The sequence below is a fragment of the Euprymna scolopes genome, chromosome 19 (genome assembly GCF_053919585.1).
Source record: "Euprymna scolopes isolate OS-2025 chromosome 19, ASM5391958v1, whole genome shotgun sequence".
Classification (NCBI taxonomy): Eukaryota; Metazoa; Mollusca; class Cephalopoda; order Sepiida; family Sepiolidae; genus Euprymna; species Euprymna scolopes.
This window is the reverse complement of record NC_136500.1, coordinates 14,213,645-14,235,361: the sequence shown is the minus strand read 5'-3', so window position 1 is coordinate 14,235,361 and position 21,717 is coordinate 14,213,645. Positions and strand designations below refer to the sequence as shown.

The 21,717-nt window shown below is 36.9% G+C and overlaps 1 protein-coding gene across 1 annotated transcript; it reads left to right on the top strand.

The window, feature by feature from the left end:
- The first annotated feature begins 13,050 nt into the window (after nucleotides 1–13,050).
- LOC145303435 (histone H2A-like) lies at nucleotides 13,051–19,347 on the top strand. Its single transcript, XM_080144769.1, has one exon. It carries the CDS (start codon nucleotides 18,720–18,722, stop codon nucleotides 19,095–19,097), a length of 378 nt encoding a protein of 125 aa, XP_080000895.1. The 5' UTR covers nucleotides 13,051–18,719; the 3' UTR covers nucleotides 19,098–19,347.
- The last annotated feature ends 2,370 nt before the right edge of the window (nucleotides 19,348–21,717 follow it).

Sequence of the window (21,717 nt, the reverse complement as noted above, 5' to 3'; positions counted from 1 at the left end):
CGTGACATAAGTTGACATATATTCGGTGGGTTTTTAATAGTATTTTGTCTAGTTTATTATTTATAACACCTTTTCCCAAACTTACCGTGTTAAAGAGAGAGAGTCAGACGCCATCTTGAATGTTCCAATACATCGGTAAACACTGCATGTTTTTCGAGCCGAATAAACATGTTACATTGAATAAAGACACAAAAATATATCCAGTTTAGTGGAAAAGTAACTAAGCGGGTTTGTATTACTGTACACATAGATTCGAAAAAGTTGTCCAAAGGCAAGATAAGTTACTTTTCTGCCAAACTGGATATATTTTTTGTGTTTTTATTCAATGTAACTTATTTATTCAGCTCGAAAAACATAGTGTTTACCGATGTATTGGAAAATTCAAGATGGCGTCTGCCGTCTCACACCCTCTTTAACACGGTAAGCTTGGGAAAAGGTGTTATAAATAAAAAAACTAGACAAAATACTATTAAAAACCCGCCGAATATATGTCACGGTAACATTGAGCGAGTTTTTAACAGTATTTTATCCCGTTTTTTATTTATAACATCTTTTCCCACACTTACCGTGTTAAAGAGAGAATCAGACGCCATCTTGAATGTTCCAATACATCGGTAAACACTGTATGGTTTTCGAGCTGAATAAACATGTTACATTGAATAAAAACACGAAAAATATATCCACTTTGGTAGAAAAGTAACTTATCTTGCCTTTGATAACATTTATTTGTTATATATTTGTTTTTTGACAACTTTTTCGAATCTATGTGTACAGTAATACAAACCCAACTAAGCTTCCCTTTGATAACATTTATTTGTTTTTTTGACAACTTTTTCGAATCTATGTGTACAGTAATACAAACCTGCATTTCCTGTATTGTTTTTATTTGAATTTATAAATTTTTTCCAGCTTTCTTATTCGTTATCCGTACAATCACATTAACAAAAAAAAACAAAAAAACAATCGCATTATAATATGCACTTAAATATTAACTGAAATATTTTTGCTTTGGATTTTAACGGGCATTCATTTAACGTCTGAAATTTTTAAAAAGTAAGCTTTTAAATAAAGAAAAAATAGAGCTAATACGTAATCAATGCCAACCAAGCAAGTAACCAACATTAAAAGTTTTTAAAAGATAAATTCTACTCATTCTAAATTAATCGTTTCTTCTAAATGATAAATAAATAAATAAAAACCCAGATAAAATTCTGTTAAAAACTCGCTCAATATATGTTACCGTGACATAGGTTGACATATATTCGGCGGGTTTTTAATAGTATTTTGTATAGTTTTTTATTTATAACAAGTAAATCAATTTTAATATTAAAAAAAAAAAGAGAAATCAACAGGAAAAAAATCTCGTGTGAAAACATTACGAGATACTTTTTCGTATAATTAATAAATGTATCTTTATTTTACTATTACAGTATTAAAAAAATTATTTGTAAAAAGAACTTGTAAATGGTGCAAAAAAATGTTATTAAAAATACGAAGAAAAGCGCCAATAAAAACATCATAGACATTTTGGCCGATTTGGTCTTCCGTACAACGGAATCTTACATCGTTAAAACCGCAAGTAAACAATGAACCTTGCATCTGAAAGATAACCATAAATGTTTAGTAACTTTTTTCTTTTAATATTCATAAAGAGTAAAACTTTTTTCAAAATAAATAAATGTTTATAAAAGTGACAAATAATCGTTTAGTTACTACAGCAACATCAGTAAATAAAAAATGTTATGTGCGCATGCGTCAGCCTTGACTAGGGGGGGGGACTAAGGGAGCGACTATTATTTTTTTCTGCTAGTCGCCATGGAACTCAATGCCCAAGGAGTACCCAAAAGTGCACTTTTATTTTATATTATTTTTTTTTTTCAGATGTAAAATGGATGGCCATTAAAAAGTAATTGTAGATAATAGTTAAATATTCATTATTATGCCATTGAAATTTTAATGGGATTCTGCAGCTAGCGAAACTGGATTTATTAACAAAAACTGAAATTCAAATATAAAAAATTTTGAATCAAACAAGTAAAAATATTTTTTTGTTTTGTTTTTTTTTTTTTTTTGCAGATTATAGAAATAAGGGTAAACAACGTGCGTTGTTTGAATTGCCGTCAGAAAGCATAAGATTATTACATAAAAACTATTTTGCATGCGATATTCATTTTCAGAATATCCGAAAACCTAGGATGTCAAATCGCATGGAAAAGATAAAATAATTAACAAATAAACTTCTGTGTTTTTTTTTTTTTTTTGGTTTTTTTTTTCCGAAAAAAAAAATCATTAAGATTTTTTCCGAAAAAAAAAAACAGACTTTTATTTGTTAAACATAAATATTTGGAAGCTAAACTCTTCAATAAATAAATAATATGAAATGCGATTAACCTGTACGGATAGGGTTCCGACGTCCCGCCTTGTTCTGAGTTTGGGGAAAAGTCGTTTGACGTAAGTGGTGTCGAGGCAGAAAATTACCCTAACCCTAAAACCCCTTCAGCATGGATTTGACAAGCATAAGCAAATTTTGGAGTTGTTACAATGAGGCGAAAATTTTCTTAGGAGAAAATAACATCTTACAAAAAGAAGGACCTTATGTGCGTCATTTGTTAAAGACAAATAACAGAAGTAAAAAGGAGCAAAAATTATTGTTGGAGGTGCCCTAGTGTTATGTCAGGTTTCTATTAATAATAATAGGACAAGGATATGTGATCGTTCAGACCAACATGGCCGACTTATTCACGTTTACGTCCGAGAGTTTACATTATAAACATTGAACAAAGCAAAGGGGAACAACTCCCACCGATCCAAGGGACATAACATCTCTCTTTTTTATTTTATTTAATAATGTTTAATGTTCTTTTACTATATGGTCTCACTCACTCACTCACTCACACACACACACACACACACACACACACACACACACACACACACACACACACACACACTTGATATATCTATTAAAAGAAAAGAGTTCATTTATTTACTTTTATATATATATATATATATATATTTGTATATACATATATTATAGGTCTAGTTTAATAGGTGGTCTTGACTGACGCCCAGATCTGGTTTGTGAGAAAATAAAAATAAAAATAAAAAAAGAAGATTGCTTACTTGGTGGCGCCGGCCTCGAGGGCGGAATTCTAATCTGAGTGGTTGAGAGGACGAGTCTCTTATAGACTTGGAAGAGTAGAGGGAGGCACAATTCTTCTGTTATAAAAGAATTGTGTCTCTGACTAGTACCAGTTCTGTTAATGACTTACTGGTGAACGGTTGGCACAACTTAGTTACTCGCTGCTCGCCGTACTACAATACTTGTTACTCGACCCAGTAGGGGGGGTCGCATAGGGCATCCTTTGCAACCCCTCGGAGCTTACGCTATCACCGGGTAATCTACTTTACCCTCTAAACAGTTTTTTTTTTTCACATCTTGCAAAGGATTTGCTGCTTACTCTTTCGTTGGTTAACTACTGTCATGAACGTCACGAAAGAGCAGCTCCTACGCAGAAGGGAGTCATTGACTCAGAAGATTCAGGGACAACTGAAGATGTGTCGTGATGGAGTTTGGCCATTGGCGTACTCATTCTTAAGAATGGAGATTCGACAATTCATTGTCGAGTTAGAGACTTGTATCACACAGCTGGAGTTAGGCTCCTTTAATGAGAGTACACCTGCCGAGATTGAGGGTGCTTGGCTGCCTCAACTGAAGGATTATTATGAAGACTTGGGCGATTTGGATCAAGCATACCGACAGCCAGAGCCCAGCCCTTACTCAGAATCTGCCTTTGAGTTTTCAAGGGCTTCTGCAACTACCGGGAGAGGTTCTTCCTTCATTGTTAAACCCCCATGTATACAGATCACAGGACCTACATTTAGCGGACAGGAAATGGAGTCCGACCGCATGAGTTTCAGAAACTTCTTGACTAGGTTTGAGAACTGCGTGATCGGCCTGGGCAATGATGCCGAGAGGTTGAACTTCTTGAAGTGTTCACTCTTAGATAGAGCCTTGAGACTGGTAAATCACCTGAGTTGCACTGACACCAATTACCAGCAAGCCATGGCTATACTGAAGAGGGAGTATCTGGACCTGGATGAAATCATTGACCAAATATTCCAGGATATTCTGGACTATGTACCGAAGAAAGGTGGAGCCCTTTTTGAGCTGGGGGACTTCGTTTCCAGGACGGCATCGCTGTTAGAAGAGCTGGGGAATTCCTTTTCGTGTGACTTTTCTGTGGACGATTCTGGCGGAGCCAGACTGATGGCTAAGATTCTATTTAGGAAATTTCCTCTCAAATTGAAAGGGGAGATAATAGCGCTAACAGATAGACAGGTGCCGCCTTTGTCCTCCATATTGAGACTAACTGGAGAAGCAATAGATTGCAGATTAAGGGCGATGCCTCCACTGCATTTACATCAACAGTAAGACAGAATACGTCTCAATACTCCTTCTTTTCATGTGGATGTGAACAATGCAACTTCAACCGGATATTCCCGCACGTTGCCACCCATTCTCTCAGTTACATTCTCTTGTGGACCAAAGATAGTGTCAGTGAATTGCCTACTGGACACGGGTAGCGGGCGGACATATCTGGCGGCAGATGTACTGAGAACTTTGTGCCCAATCGAAACCCTTGATGTCAATTGTCAGCTGAGATTGTCTACCTTTCTAGGTGAGTGTCAGCGTGGGTTCACAGAGGTAGTCCTGGGAGTTGACTTGGGTTCTGGAAGGACTGTGACATCTCCTGTCTTGGTAGCTGATGGTATGGACTTGTCGGTTCGAGTGGCCAACCTGGAATCTCTATTGCGTGTCTTTCAGGATGCAAAATATGCTTTGGCCGGCCAGTTTGAGACCGGAAGGGATTTAATACCGATCAAGGGAATAATTGGGTTAGACCTGATTGAACACCTGGACTCATTGAAGCTGATCCCGTGTTTGAATGGATGGACCTTTGCAACCCCGCCTGGACTGGTTCCGTTCGGAGCAGGACTCTTTTTTCTTGGAAGATAAGCCCCTCTCTGAGGTTACTCACCTTTCGTTTAATTCGGTGTTGGAACATACCCCCCAGGTCGATGCATCACATTTATGTTTTGTCCTTGAAACACAATCAACATACCTGGATCCCATGGCGGAGTGCTTTCCTGACAGTATGGTACAAAGAGGACTAGAACAAATGTTTACATTGGAATCTCTGGGGCTTCCCAGTCAGGAGGACTTTTCTGATTACGATAAAGTGCAGATGAAGTGATTTGAGGAAACTGTAGAGCTTCGGGATGGAAGCTATTATGTGGAGCTCCCCTGGCATCACGATAGATTAGCCAGAGTCCCCTCTAATCATGCAACTTCCTTGCATGTTTTAGACCGGGTGGCAGCGAACTTGACTAAAAGAAAAATATATGATGAATATTTGGAGGTGTTTCGTCAGCAACAGGAGGACGGTATAATTGAAGAGATTTTTGTCTCCCCTCAGGAGTTCAACAAATATGTGTGGATACCACATAGACCAGTTTTCAAGTCGGACCCTACGGCAACTACCAGGATCAGACCAGTGTTCAACTGTAGTTTGAAGACAGGAGATGGATTATCGCTGAACGAAGCAGCATATTCTGGCGTTAACTTAACAGGGGACATCTTAAAGTTGTTGTTGGCCTTTAGAGCCAACAATTATGTGCTACTAGCAGACATTCGCCAAGCATTCCTAATGATTCGGCTTAAGCTGGAGGTGGATAGGAACCGGTTTTGCTTTTTTCTTAAGCAAGGAGATTGTTTGCGCTGCTTCTGCTATACCACCTTGATATTCGGATTTACCTCAAGCCCATTTGTGTTGGGGTGCATCTTAAAATTGCATGCGGCAAAATACCCTCAGGATGCTTGCCGCAGGATGATGGAGGACCGGTTTTATGTGGATAACCTTGTGGCATCCGTAGCAGACGCAAGTGAGCTTACTACATTGTATTCCCTTGTTAGAGAGTGTTTGCTGGAAAGGGGCTTTGTTATCCAGTCATGCAACTAAAACAGTCAGGCGCTCCGCACTAGGATGAAGGAGGATGGTACTCTAAGTATCCATGAAGAGGAGTGGGAAAGAGTACTTGGCTACCGATACTTCCCACATTCGGAGGAGTTGTACGTCGCTCCGGTAAAATACAATCCTGATGTGACAACTAAGAGAGGTGTTCTTTCCGAGTCAGCTAAGGTCTTCGATCCATTGTCCCTATGTCTCCCGGTTACTATCCGCAGTAGAGTGCTAATCAGGTCCATGTGGAAGAATGGTGCAGGTTGGGATGATCCACTCCAGCCGGCAATCTTGAGCGATTGGAGAGAACTAGCCAGGGACCTTTCAGGATTGAGTGACTTCCGTTTTTTGCGCAAGGCGCTTATGGCAGGGCTGCCTGGAGATATGTACCTGTTTTGCGACGCGTCCAAGGAAGCATATGGGTTTGCCGTGTATATTGTGCAAAATGGTCGGTCATCCTTATTATTTGCGAAAGCTAAGGTGGCACCTATGAAGGACAAGACTTTGCCTGTGTTGGAACTAATGGCCGTTTTCCTCGCCTTCAAGTTTCTCCCCACAATCCTGGACAATTGTGAAGGATTTGTCCCCGAGAATTTGTGTATAGCCACGGATGCACAGGTGGTCTTGTCCTGGATTTTATCTCAAAACATGGCTAGCAAAAATGTTTTTGCAAAAAATAGACTTAAAGACGTTCTGCAGATGAAAGTGGAGTTGGAGTCTCTCTATGGCTTGAAGACTCTCTTCAGATATGTTGATAGTACACTCAACCCGGCGGATTTGTTAACAAGAGGATTAACATTGAGAAAGTTCCAATCTAAGATGGAATTTTGGTGTTCAGGCCCTTCCTGGCTATGCGAAGGAATATCTCAATGGCCAGGACAAGATATGCCCTGTTTGAGTGAGATATGCCAGCGAATGACCCGCAGTTCAGCGAATTGTTCTTTGATCCATGATCAAGAGTACACTTCCGCCATACCTTTTCAGAGGTTTTCCTCTTTCTCTGGTTTACTGACTGTTACTGCCTTGGTGTTTAAGTTCCTAGCCATCCGATTTAATCGACAATGGGACTACAACTCTAAGGCAGCGATCTACCTTATGAAGACAGTGCAACGGCAAGAATTCCCCGTGGAAGTGGAGTATCTAAAGGAGCCGAGTGGTAAACCCATGCCAGTTAGGGTTCGTGCTCTGGATCTTTTTCTGGACCCTGACGGTTTGATTCGATCTCGGGGAAGAATCAACCAATCTTCCCACTTTGGTTATGAAGTTAAAAACCCCATTCTGATAGGGAAACATCATCCTGTTACCAGACTCATCATTTTGGATTGTCACGAAAGGTGTTGCCACCTTGGAACTGGGTCAACTTTAGCGGAGTTGAGGCGAAGCGGTTATTGGGCCCCGCAGGGTCGAGAAGCTGTGAACAAGGTACTGGCTGTTTGTGCCAGATGTAAACGTTATAATTCAACACCAGTGACGCCAAATGCTGCTGCTGCCCTGCCGTCGCACCGTACTGATTTCAGAGTCCCCTATCAACACACTGGGATTGATTTTACTGGCCATCTTTGGGTGAGTGACGGGAAATTAGATACGAAAATGTACTTGCTCCTGTTCACTTGCTTGAATATCAGAGCAATACACATTGAAGTAGTTCCCGACATGAGCATACCCTCTTTCTTCCAGGCCCTGGTTCGATTTACTAACCGATATGGCGTTCCCGAAACCCTTTATAGTGACAACGCGAAAACGTTTATAGGAAGTGGAAAGATTTTCGACCATCTCTCTCTTTTTACGGACTATCAAAGGAAATACGGTCCTTGTAAGTTAAAACTTAAAACCATTCCCTTGTTCTCTCCTTGGTATGGAGGAACATAGGAGTGATGTATCAAGACCATGAAGAACTGCCTATTTAAGATTCTTGGCAGGGGTAGATTGGATTACTTTACCCTTCTGACAGTGTTATCGGATATTCAGAGGTCTGTTAATAACTGGCCTCTTACTTACCAGGTGTCAGCCGACAAAAATGCTACTCCAATTACCCCCAATATGTTCCTTAAGCCCAATCAGAGCTCCAGGCTATTGATACAACTGGATAGAGAGGATAGAACAACCTTGTTGCCTCCCAGCAGGGAGAGGCTAATTCAAACCTTGGAACTTAGGGACCAATGTCTGACAGATTTCCACAAACTATGGTATGAGGAGTACCTGCTAGAGCTGGGAGGGAAAATTCCTGGTCGATCCCGACTCAGTACAAGAACCCGCATCCAGAAGGATGATGTTGTGCTGATTAAGAGTCCTTTGAAACCCAGACCGTTTTGGGTCTTAGGAATTATTACTGAACTGATTCCAGGCCATGATGGTGTCGTTAGAGCAGCACGTGTTCAAAAAGGTGAGGGCTTGGAGGAAGTACATTCCCTGAAACATCTGTACCCCTTAGAGCTTTCTAGGACTCCTGAAAGACCCCCTGTTGCGGAGGGAGGGGAGACGTTGGATTCACTCCCTAGTGTTGAGGAGCAAATCTGGTTGTGTCCCCTGTGCAGCTCTCCACAGCAGAATCAGAATATGATCGGGTGTGACTCGTGCGACGATTGGTATCATTTCCGATGTGTCGGTATCGACTCAGAACCTCCCAACAGGCAAAAGTGGTATTGCCCAGAATGCGTGCCCCTGAAAAAACGACGGGGTAGACCTAGCCTGCTGCCTGCTTGATTGATATCTGGACTGATCGACTACTGCTTTATTGTACTAAGTTGTTTTTTGATTGAGTATTTTGGTGGTCTGTCATTTTGATGTAACTTTTTTCTTTTTCTTTTCTCTCTTCTACCTTTTGTTTTTTTTTCTCGTTTTTGTCGGGAGTGTGTGAGAAAATAAAAATAAAAAAAGAAGATTGCTTACTTGGTGGCGCCGGCCTCGAGGGCGGAATTCTAATCTGAGTGGTTGAGAGGACGAGTCTCTTATAGACTTGGAGGAGTAGGGGGAGGCACAATTCTTCTGTTATAAAAGAATTGTGTCTCTGACTAGTACCAGTTCTGTTAATGACTTACTGGTGAACGGTTGGCACAACTTAGTTACTCGCTGCTCGCTGTACTACAATACTTGTTACTCAACCCAGTAGGGGGGGGGTCGCATAGGGCATCCTTTGCAACCCCTCGGAGCTTACGCTATCACCGGGTAATCTACTTTACCCTATAAACAGTTTTTTTTTTTCACACTGTTGTTGTTGTATACTCTTGAGAGGTGAAAGTGGGGCATGCTGTTTTGACTGTTTCTTCCCTAGGTAGATGACTGTCTTCATGGGTCTCCGATGTGTGAGCCTCGACCATTTCTGGTGGTTTGGGTACAATGTGTCGTCAATTGCGTCGGATTATTGTCCCTTCGTCTTTGGTCCGTAGAATGTAGGAACGTGGTGTATTTGCCATTCCAACAACGATGCCTTCCTGGTTTGGGGGGTTGGAGCTTCTGACCCATACCGGTGTGCCATTTTCGAGTGGTTGTAGCTCTTTAGCTTTTTTTGATAGGCGGTGTGTGAGTTGCTGTTGAGCCTTCTGGTTCCTTTCCCTCTGTCTAAAATTCTCAAGATCGGGCCAACTGGGGTTTAGTAGATCCGGGTGAGTTTGGACGTTTGTCCTCAGACGTCAGCCCATTAACAGTTCGCTGGGGCTAAACCAACAGTCCATTGGTGTCGCTCTGTGTGCAAGCAAAGAAAGATATGGGTATTTTGCCGTCTTTAACCTTCTCTTCATTGTTTTCACACAGGCTTCTGCAGCTCCGTTGCTTTGGGAATAGCGGGGACTGTTTGTAACGTGCTGGAAACCCCAGTCATTTGCGAACTTGGCAAAGTCCTTCAAAGTGTACTGGCTTCCTGGGTCTGTTCTTAGGATGACAGGTACCCCATGTCTGGCAAAAATAGCTTTAAAACTTTGTATCATTGCGCTGGAAGTCATTGATGTAAGCATGGCGATTTCTGCATATCGAGAGAAGTAGTCGACAAGTATGACATAGCTGCTGCCTTTCAACTCAAACAGATCGGCGGCTACAGTGTGCCATGGTCTTGTTGGAAGCTCAGTTGTCATGAGGGGTTCAGACGGTTGGTGTCTTAGCTCGGCGCATCTTGGACAGTTTTCTACAGTTCTTTTGATTTGTTCAGATAGTCCTGGCCACCATAGGACTGGCGAGCTCTTTGTCTGCACCTGATAATTCCCTGATGACCAGAGTGGATTTTGGCAATAATAGTCGGTCTCAGTAGCGATGGGATTATGATCCATGTGCCATACATCAGTAATCCATTCTCACACGTGATGATGCCACGGTAGGCCCAATAGGGTTTAATTGATGCTGGGACATGACCCTTGGATGGCCAGCCATTTCTTACATATTGTAATATGCAGTTGCTGATTTCATCAGTTTTAGTGGCTTCCTCCAGCTCTTTCAGACGTTTTTCTGTGGCAGGTAAAGATTCCATCATGGTGTGGATGAACGCTGTTGCCAACTCTTCGAGGTCCTTGTCTTGTTTGGTGGGTCCGTTGTTAGATACCGCTCTTGACAGAGCATCAGCTGTGTATAGTTCCTTACCAGGGACATAGCGAATTATGTATGCATACCTCATTAAATGTATTCGAAACCTCTGTATCCTTGCTGGAAGTTCACTGAGGTCCTTAGTACCTAGTAGTGGCACCAGTGGTTTGTGATCTGTCCCCACTGTGAAGTGTAGTCCAACAAGATAGTCTGAAAAGCGTTCACAAGCCCATGTTATGGCTAGGGCCTCCTTTTCTATCTGTGCATAACGAGTTTCAGTTTCTGACATGGCTCGTGAAGCGTAGGCGATGGGATGTAATTTTGTGTCATCCTGTCGTTGTAATAATACTGCTCCCAGCCCATTAGATGAAGCGTCGCTAGAAACCACAGCCTCACTTGATGGATTGTACAGGCATAGCACAGGTGCTAAACACAATGCTTTCTTGATGGAGGAGAATGCATTGTCCCAAACAAACGCATATTTATGACTCAATAAATCCCTTAATGGTTTTGTCATGTCTGCTAGGTTTGGAATGAATTTTCCTAATTGATTCACCATCCCTAAGAACCGGCGGGTTTTTGTCATGTTCGTTGGTGTTTGGAAGTGGGCGTGGGTTCGTACCCCACTTCTGACACCATGTTATGTCAGGTTTCTATTAATAATAATAGGACAAGGATATGTGATCGTTCAGACCAACATGGCCGACTAACCAAGTCTCGTTTATTCATGTTTACGTCCGAGAGTTTACATTATAAACATTGAACAAAGGGGGACAACTCCCACCGATCCAAGGGACATAACACCTAGACAAAAAGAAATTATTAGCAACCCCAACAAAATTAAGGGGCCCTGGAATAAAAGTCACTGTCGTAACGAAAAGAAAATACAACCGAGGACGCATGACGACAGCTGTTTTTTTGTTTTTTTTTCTCTAATTATTTGAACTGTTTATTTATTTATTTTTTAATCTAGTTATTTGAACTGTTGAATTTAAAAAAATTCGATTTACCAAAAATTCTGATTATTTGTGGAATTTATAAGGGGGTAAAAAATACAAATTATTTGAACTGCGAAAATAAAAATAGATTCTAATTATTTGCACTTTTTTTTTTTTAAGTTAACTCGGCACTTTATTGAAGGGGTAATTTTTCGCCTCGACAACGATTTCTTCCCTGAACTCAAAACGAGGCGGGACCCTATCCGTACAGGTTAACCTGAAATGCGTCGGTTTAAAACATGGCCTATCTACATAAAAAATAATAATGACGTAAAAAATATATAAATGTTTATATATTTTACGCAATTTTTTTTTTTCTATTTGGCATTTTTGTTTGTGATGTTGCTACAGTGATGAATTTGGTCTTTTATATGACAACCCCGATTAGGGTTAGCTTATTGGACAGGTTTACCGAAACAAGTAATATTTATGTACTGCTGGTAGCATGGTTTTTAGTTTGGGAAAAGTTAAGCCATATGGTACTCGGCACGGTATTATAATCCAAGTACCGGGTTTGTATTACTGTACACATAGATTCGAAAAAGTTGTCAAAAAGGAAATATATAACAAATAAATGTTATCAAAGGCAAGATAAGTTACTTTTCTACCTAACTGGATATATTTTTTGTGTTTTTATTCAATGTAACATATTTATTAAGCTCGAAAACCATACAGTGTTTACCGATGTATTGGAAAATTCAAAATGGCGCCTGACTCTCTCTTTAACATCGTAAGTTTGGGAAAAGGTGTTATAAATAATAAACTAGACAAAATATTGTTAGAAATTCGCTTAATATATGTTACCGTGACATAAGTTGACATATATTCGGTGGGTTTTTAATAGTATTTTGTCTAGTTTATTATTTATAACACTTTTTCCCAAACTTACCGTGTTAAAGAGAGAGTCGGGCGCCATCTTGAATTTTCCAATACATCGGTAAACACTGCATGTTTTTCGACCTGAATAAACATGTTACATTGAATAAAAACACAAAAAAATATATCCAATTTGGTAGAAAAGTACCAACCCAAGTAACTTATCTTGCCTTTGATAATATTTATTTGTTATATATTTTTTGACAACTTTTTCGAATCTATGTGTACAGTAATGCAAACCCAAAGTAATTAAAAAAGTAGCCCAGTCCCTACTTTTCTTTTGCTTTTTAATTTACTTCATAGACAGAGATAATTGTGAAATCTACAACAAAACCTGTGTCAATCGCATCAAAATATAGAAAGTGAAGAAACATTCGTGAAAAAATGGGTGGCCCTGAAAAGGGCCGTTTTGGGAATTTGTTTTCTTGGGAAGAAAACGCTTTTTACTTGGCGCTGGTGTATTTGGTGACAGCTTTGGTTCCCTCAGAGACAGCATGTTTAGCCAACTCACCAGGGAGAAGGAGACGGACAGCGGTCTGGACCTCACGGCTGCTAAGTGTTCTTTTCTTGCTGTAATGGGACAGACGGCTGGCTTCATTAGCGATTCTCTCAAAAAGATCGTTCACAAAACTGTTCATAATAGACATGGCTGGTCGACCTAGACGAGAGGATCCAAAATGGCCGACCAGGACTGAGATATGACACGTGACCGGATGTAAAGGAAGAAATATCTCATGTATTTAATTTAAGCCGTCGTTTCGTATCTTGCAACATATACAACAAATAAATGTTAAATAATAATGAAACCTTACCAAAACAAAACGAAGTAAAAAAAAAAAAAAAAAAAAAAAAATATCTGACAATTCATCGGCTCTAGCTGAAATAATTTATTAAGGAAACAACGGCTCGAGCTTATACTAATTAATAGCAACTTACACTAATTATTAGCAAAAGAAAAACACAATTCTCCTTTCATTAGGCGATTACATGTAAACAACTGGAAAATGGAAAAAAATAAAACGATCACACATTTGGGATTAGATCACATTGTAAGGACATGTAACCAGTTTTGTTTGTTTTAAATCTTGCCCATATGAATGTCTATCGTGAAATGTGTTAAAAGAAAAAAAAAAAAAAAACACGCCCGTTCCTGATAATAACCCTAAGTCTGGGTGATAATACAAAAAATAATTATTTAAAAATTTTAACAAAATGCATAAAAGTGAATGCAATAATCAATTTATTGAAAAGTAATTTCTTTTATTGTGTTCAGTTATATTTGTGACCCCCCCCCCCCAAATAGTTTAGAATGCAGATTAGGGACAAAAAATGCATATCTTAAAAACTGAATGAAAGGAGAATTGTGTTTTTCTTTTGCTAATAATTAGTGTAAGTTGCTATTAGTAAAAAAAAGCCAAAAAAAAAAAGCCAAATTGAAAATTAAAGAAAAATTGACTATATTGAAGTTTTTAACTCCTATATTGGCTGTATTTTTTTACTATATTAGTTTTGTAGTATTTTTATTGACAAAGATGTTACCTACGAAATTGAAACTGAAAAATATGCTCCCCCTCCTAGCATATTTTCGGTTTTAATTTAACAGGGAATGGTTTTTAATATCATTACAATAAATTATACAGTTTAGATATGTTAAATATTATACAAGAAATCATTGAAGAATATTTAGTATTATTTTAATATTAAATAATTTAAGGAAAAGTTGGTAAATTTGTAAATGAGAACTTTAGAGGCCCCCCCAACGAATAGATCTACTTTTTTAAACAATTACGTTTGTATATCTTAGAAAAACCTGTGTATTTTCGAATTTAGAGTGAGAGATCAGTCTCAGATATAAACATAAAGTGATCACCCATTTTAACATGATAGCATTTTAAGGGCATATAACCAGAATTTCATCTGCGAAAGGAGATATACAAGATTATTAACTTAAATTATTTAAATATAACATTTTCACATGTTATTTTTCTTTAACATCCTCCAGTACGATTTAAAAATATATAGACTTATGTTTCACAGTGTGAATTTATAAATAAATATATTTTTTAATTCCCTTAAAAATATATCAAAGAGGCTACGGTTTCAATTTCATAAAGAAGGACTTTGCATTAAGAAAATAAAACAGAGGAAAAACACAAACATTTGAGAGTCAACATCTTCAATATAGCTGAAAAATGTGTTCAAAATACTTTTCATTAATTACTATCACAGATTGGATATAACGACAAACACAAAAATCATGAGAGAATGAAGAAGTGAGTTGGGCTTTTACATAAATAAGGTTGAACTCATTCAGTTTATTTTTAGAAAATATAAAAAACATCAAAACAAGAATAAAACGAATATTGAATTAAAACACAGCTATGAACATAAATGTTTGTGATAGTTCATGTGAATAGACTGTCAGAGCAGAGGTAAATGTGGTAGAAAGGTAACAGAAATATAACTTGTCCAAAAAGTTCAGTTTTTCTGATTTGTTTATATATACATGAAAGATGCAGAATCGCAAGTCTGTAGAATTGAATGTATTTACAATAATTAATGGAACATTTTCAAATGGAGTAAAATGACATTGTATAAAAGGCACATATGAACATATATATTATTTATAACAATGCAAAAGAACTTATTTAAATTTGGTCAATGGTAGCAAATAGAAACACAATTCTTCCTGAAAATAAAAAGTAATAAGTTGAAAATTCATGGCAAATAGTGGAGAACTTCTTCTAAATACTTAATTTCATCATTATTTATGGTTTCTTCTTGACTATAAAGACTATCAATGTTGTGTAGCTGTATCATTTTAGTCAAAATTGTAAAACCAAATGAAATTGCCTGAAAAAGTAAAAGGCACAGAATTTATCTCCCATAGCCAAAATTATATACCCCAATTTAGAAGAATTTTTCTTTCATCGACTAAGGACAGACTAGATAAAGTTAGGTCATCAGAGCAGGTACTACATTTTAATATAAGCATTGATTGACAACGGGGACAGATTACATAAAAAAGATGTTTATAAATGTTTGTTTTTTTTACGATTATGACATTAGTAACCATTTGGAGTTAGCATCTATTTAGTATTACACATGAAATATGAAGAAAACACTTAAAATGAGTAAACATGTGAGTATAATCGACATATTTCTAAGATGACAGCATAATTGAAAGGTAGTTGGTTATTCTTAGACTCCACATCTACTTACCATTTTTACTAGTGCCATTTTTTTCCATACCATATTTATTGGTACAATTTGTACATAAGTTTCTATTTGTCAATCATATTCTTAAAATAATTATGTCAGTCATCAGAAGACCAAATTTAATCAGGGGATTGGAGGTATCAACTTAAAATATCTCTAAAATATTGATAAATTTAATTTTAGTCATAACTCTAAAACTAGACTTTGTTTCCAAGGACAATCTATGCGTCATTATTAAGGCAAATATGTCTATTGATCCAAGATAGTTAGAAAATCTATAATTATTGACTTTTAATGAAACTTTTGGGACTACTCAGGAAAAAGTATATGAATACTTAAAAAATATTCATTTTAAATACAACTTTAAATAGCTATAGTTATAAGTTTTCAAATTTCTATAAATTACAAAATAAATTGATTCAATTAATTTCAGAACACTACTTTTAAAGAATTTCAAACGAAAAATACAATAATTAATTATTTCAGAGGAAATATACTCAGTGACTTAATTGGCAGAGACAAGGCACCAGCACTAAAAAATGTCCCCAAAATGGTTTCATACTCAACTGTGAACTTTTTGAAAGGGTCCATATAGACATTTAGTAAATAACTGTGAAACCGGATTAAACATTTAGGTGTGATATTCCCTTAGTGCAGAGGGGGACTGTTTTCCTCATGTAAATCTATGAATGGGAGTTGGAGGTCAAAAGTTTTTTTTTTTAATCTACAAGTTTTGATATCCAACCAACTGTTTAAATTACTTTATTATAACTTTTTCTTTAATAATCTATATTTAATAAATATTTATATAAAATTATCAGAAAAAAGCCAAATTTGAAGCCAAAATTGAAAAAAAAAAGCCAAGCTGGCAACCCTGATAGGCACTTGAATTTACTTTCTCTACTTTTCCCTTTCTTTGACCTTTTTAGGGGCTGTGCCCTGCTGGAAGGTTCCATATAAACATTAACATCTATGTGCTAAAATGGCACTTTTTAACCCATGAGATACTAATGGGCTGATTTAGGCCTTCTTTAATTCCCTAATCTAGTTTTGGAAATATCAGTTGGCAACACTGCTCTTCTCTCTACCGTATCGCTTGTAAAAAATGGCTACTTCTCCAAGAATGGAAATTCTCCTTAATTTTACCCAGGAGAAAGGATTACAGTATGCCCAAAGTAAACAGCTCGTGTCAACCCAGAAAATATGTGATTGTGGACATTCAATGTGTATCAGGCCATATCCAGCGTTTAAACTAGACACAGTTTGTTGGAGATGCACTATGTGTGGTACAAGGATGTCGGTGCGGAATGGCACCTTTTTCGAGAAGTCAAAGCTCCATATTCACACTATACTGCAAATTATGTTCGATTTTGTTTCACAGACACCTGTGACTACTTCCGCAAATTTCAGTGGGGTTTCTACGGGTGTCGCCATTCAATGGTTTGAGTATTGCAGAGATATATGCACGAGCAAGTTATTAAAAGATAAAAAAAAAAGTTGGGCGGAACGGGACACATAGTTGAAGTAGACGAAAGTTTACTTTTCAAACGAAAAAATAACGTTGGCAGAGTTAGTAGGCAAGAATGGGTAATAGGGTTTTATGACAGAACAGCGAAACTCGGTTTTTTGCGTCAAATACCCGACCGGACGGCCGTCACCCTAGAAGCGGCTATTTTAGAAAATGTGGAACCGGGGTCTACCATATTCACACATGAATGGAGGAGTTATAGCAGGCGTACATCACTCGGTTACCAACACGGCACAGTAAATCACTCTGAACATTTCGTAGACCCCGTCACAGGTGTCTGTACGAACAGTATAGAGGGCTACTGGTCCCGTATTAAAAGAAAGGTTAAGCATGTGTCTGGATCGGTAGGTAACATGAAATGGTCACATGTGGACGAGGCCATGTATAGGGAAGCGTATGGTATGAAAACAGACACAGCAATAAGAAATTTTAATCTGTTCTTAACGCACGTAACAGAAAAATACCCTGTCTAAAAATATGAACAAAAACCTTCATTCGTGATGTTTTTTTTTCCTTTTCTAAATAAATACCCTGTCTAAAAAAATATGAACAAAAACCTTCATTCGTTATGTTTTTTTTCCCTTCAGCTAGAGCCGATGAATTTTCCGTTTTTTTTTTTACTTCGTTTTGTTTTGGTAAGGTAACATTTACCGTTAAAAAAAAATGCATATCTTATAAACGACTCATTTGCCGTAAATTTCAGCAGACGACGCCATGCAGGTAAGTTGCAAATTGTTTTGTTTTTTTTCCTTTTCTCTAATTTATTTATTTACGTTGTTTCCTTAATAAATTATTTCAGCTAGAGCCGTTGTTTCCTTAATAAATTATTTCAGCTCGAACCGTTGTTTCCTTAATAAATTATTTCAGTTAGAGCCGATGAATTGTCAGATATTTTTTTTTTTTTTTACTTCGTTTTGTTTTGGTAAGGTTTCATTATTATTTAACATTTATTTGTTGTATATGTTGTAAGATACGAAACGACGGCTTAAATTAACTACATGAGATATTTCTTCCTTTACATCCGGTCACGTGTCATATCTCAGTCCTGGTCGGCCATTTTGGATCCTCTCGTCTAGGTCGACCACATGGCTTTGCTAGAAATTCCAGTGTCAGGATGAACTTGTTTCATTACTTTGTAAATGTAGATGGAATAACTTTCCTTCCTCTTCTTTCTCTTTTTCTTGCCATCACGGGCAGGTTTAGCCTTACCGGCTTTCTTAGCGCCTTTCTTGCTAACTTCAGTAGGGGGAGCCATTTCGACGATACACGAATGATAAAGGCAACTTCATTCTCTTCCCTTTTTATACGAAACACGCCGGCTCCCAGCAACAATCAAAATTTTCTCTCTCAAATCTCTCGTATTTGATTGGTCAGAAACTAGCAGCAAAACTTCACAGCTTGTGTAGTTTTGCTATTTTCTGACCAATCTGACGAGAGCGGTTAAAACTTAATGCAGACAAAACAAAGCCAGCAGTTCCCAGGAGCCGATCTGCACGTATTTAAGGCAAGTTGCGTGCGTTTTGTAAACATAATCGTTTTTAGTTTTTGAAAACGTTAATATTGAAAATGTCTGGTCGTGGTAAAGGAGGTAAAGCCAAGGGAAAGAGCAAGACTCGTTCATCCCGTGCCGGACTTCAATTCCCCGTTGGTCGTATCCATCGTCTCCTCCGCAAGGGTAACTATTCTGAGAGAATTGGTGCAGGTGCACCCGTCTATTTGGCTGCCGTCATGGAATATTTGGCCGCTGAGGTTCTCGAGTTGGCTGGAAATGCTGCGAGAGACAACAAGAAATCGAGAATCATTCCCCGTCACTTGCAATTGGCCATCCGTAATGACGAAGAATTGAACAAATTCTTGGCCGGAGTGACCATTGCCCAAGGTGGTGTCCTTCCCAACATTCAAGCTGTCCTTCTTCCCAAGAAGACCCAGAAAGCGTCCAAGTAAATTCTCTTATTTACTTGACAAATCACAAACGGCCCTTTTCAGGGCCACTCACGTTTTCCAGGAATGTTTTTCGTGAATCTTACTTAATGCGATTTTTATTTCTGACTTGTCTAATTTTTTTTTTTTCTCATCATTTAGAATCACACGTTCAGTTAATTTATTTGATCCATCCCCATTTAAAAATTTATTTTATCTATCCCTATTTAAATTTCGTTTGAAATAAGTTAAAATGTTTTGTCTTCAGCCACCGTCTTGTTTCGATTTCGTTTATTTTAACCAGATTTGGGTTTTTTTCCATTACTTTGACAACACGTTATCTGTTTCCAGTAGCACACGTGAAAATCTGCACTTATAAATAGACATATTTATATTATATATGTTCGTTGCGATAGGTGTATCAGAATTTTCAACACCCCTAACAAAACTGCGAATAAAATTTAAAAAAAAAAAAAAACTCGTAATTTATATTTTAAAAGTGGGTTTATTTTCTTTAATATTTTTCACCGTCTGATTATAACTAAATAATGTTTCATACTTATAACGTATGTCACACCGTTCACAAATGACGTCATGAATCTGTAATCGCCGTACGATGAAACTTGCGCATATATCGACTGGAGTAAAAACTTATCGTATGCAATTACCTATGAAGCCGCTAGTAAATATATTTTATTTTTTTAATTCCATAGTTATATATGATTTTTAATATTTTAAGTGAAATTATGTCGCAAGCATCCTTTCCAGTTTTTATTTTTTCTATTACAACCAGAACTTAGGGTTAATGGTAGATTAAAAGTATGTAATTATGTGTTTTCATGATTTTTAACATCGTCATAAAAGTTTCATCAGAAATATTAATTATACAATAGATTGTTTGTGACGATTACATTTTGAAGTACTGGTAAAAATTAATTTCGTATAAATATTATTTTATTTGAAATCTCTTTTGAGAAATTAAAAAAAAAGGAACATTTTTTTATCATGACTTGCTAACACATAATAAATAACTACAAATATAATTATGTATATTTGAACTTGTTGTCGCTTGACTAAAATACAAAGTAAATAAAGATAATGGAATGATATGGCCAAGGACACAAAAGACTTGCTGTCGCGTGATCTAATCTACAAGCTAAATGAATAAAAAAAAATAGAATTTTAATATTTTGCTAATTGAAACCAAAATAAATTACTTTGTGACCATTAGAAATATTAATATAAAAAATTGCAAGCATTTAAACTGTCGAATAGACGGTCATTTCTGGCTTGAATTCTCAAATATTACAAGATTGGAAGTATTTATATATTTTATAGAGATTAAAACATTACCTAAATCTTGGTTATGGTTTTATAACGATTTATATAATATTCTGATTGTTCCTTTCTTAATTAGTCCATACTTAACGCTTTGGATAAGGCCAAATAATTTTTAAAGGCCAAACTGCTTCAAAATGTCTAAATTCACGAAAAAAAAGACCAAGCTGGCATCTCTGAACAAAAATATATGACTGATCCCTATTTGATGTAGCCTCGTTTTCACATATCATTGTAATAATATAAACCCGACCGCCCAAATGACAGTCGGAGCTTCTAACCATTGCGCTATTCGGCTGCTGCTATGCGGGCAGTGAATTAGCAATATTTTAACATTGTTCAAATATCTAAGCTCAATTTGTTTACACAAAAAGCATCGCTTAATACACTAATGGTAATTAGTATATCACTTCCCAATATGCTCAACCCAAGATAGGGAGCTCCGTTCTAAATTTCCGATACGATTCTCGATTCCGATTCTGATTCTTTTAAAATTAATAAATATGTAATTAAAAATTTGTTGTTTTTTGTAGTAAATTTTCAAATTTCCGGGTATTTTCTGCGTATATTTTTTCTCAAGTGTTTTCCTTGTAATTGGTTGAAAATTGGATGACAAAAAAAGATTTATTTTCATTTTAAAACAAAGCTAGATTGTATCAGTTCGTCGTTAGTGTACTACATGCTACTTGAAAGTTTTCATAAACAGTTGAAATTAGTCGACGATTAGTAGGACAAATGTAAAATTATGTAAGAACAAAATATTTAACAACGCCATTACGAACAAATTTCTAAATAATTTTACTATTTAGAAAAGCATTTTTAACATGGGGAAGTCGTCGGCTTTGTTAACTATTCTCTCTATGATTGAAGTTAATATTTTATTTTAATTATAAAAATTTGGTGGGTTATTAAATTGATTTGCTTTGCCGTAAACAAAAACGAGATGCAAATAATAATAATAATAATAATAATAATTAATAATAACGACAGATTTTTAGATTAACAATCAGCTAAATCCCCATTCCAAAAGGAAATATTACTTTTACAGGTGATTGCGTGTGAAAACCTTTAAAAAAAACTTGATGGAAAGCAGTTATTATTTTTGGGACGCCAGGACGCTACGACGCAAGATTACAATCCGCCATTTTGCTTTACCAAAAAGTATGTCACAGTGCCAAATTTCATTCCGTCATAAGAACAAATTTCGACAGAAAAAAAATTATTTGTACATTTTTATCCAGCGAATAAACATAAAATTACATATGAAAACCGCGTTTATAATTATTTAAAATCCAATAATAATAGC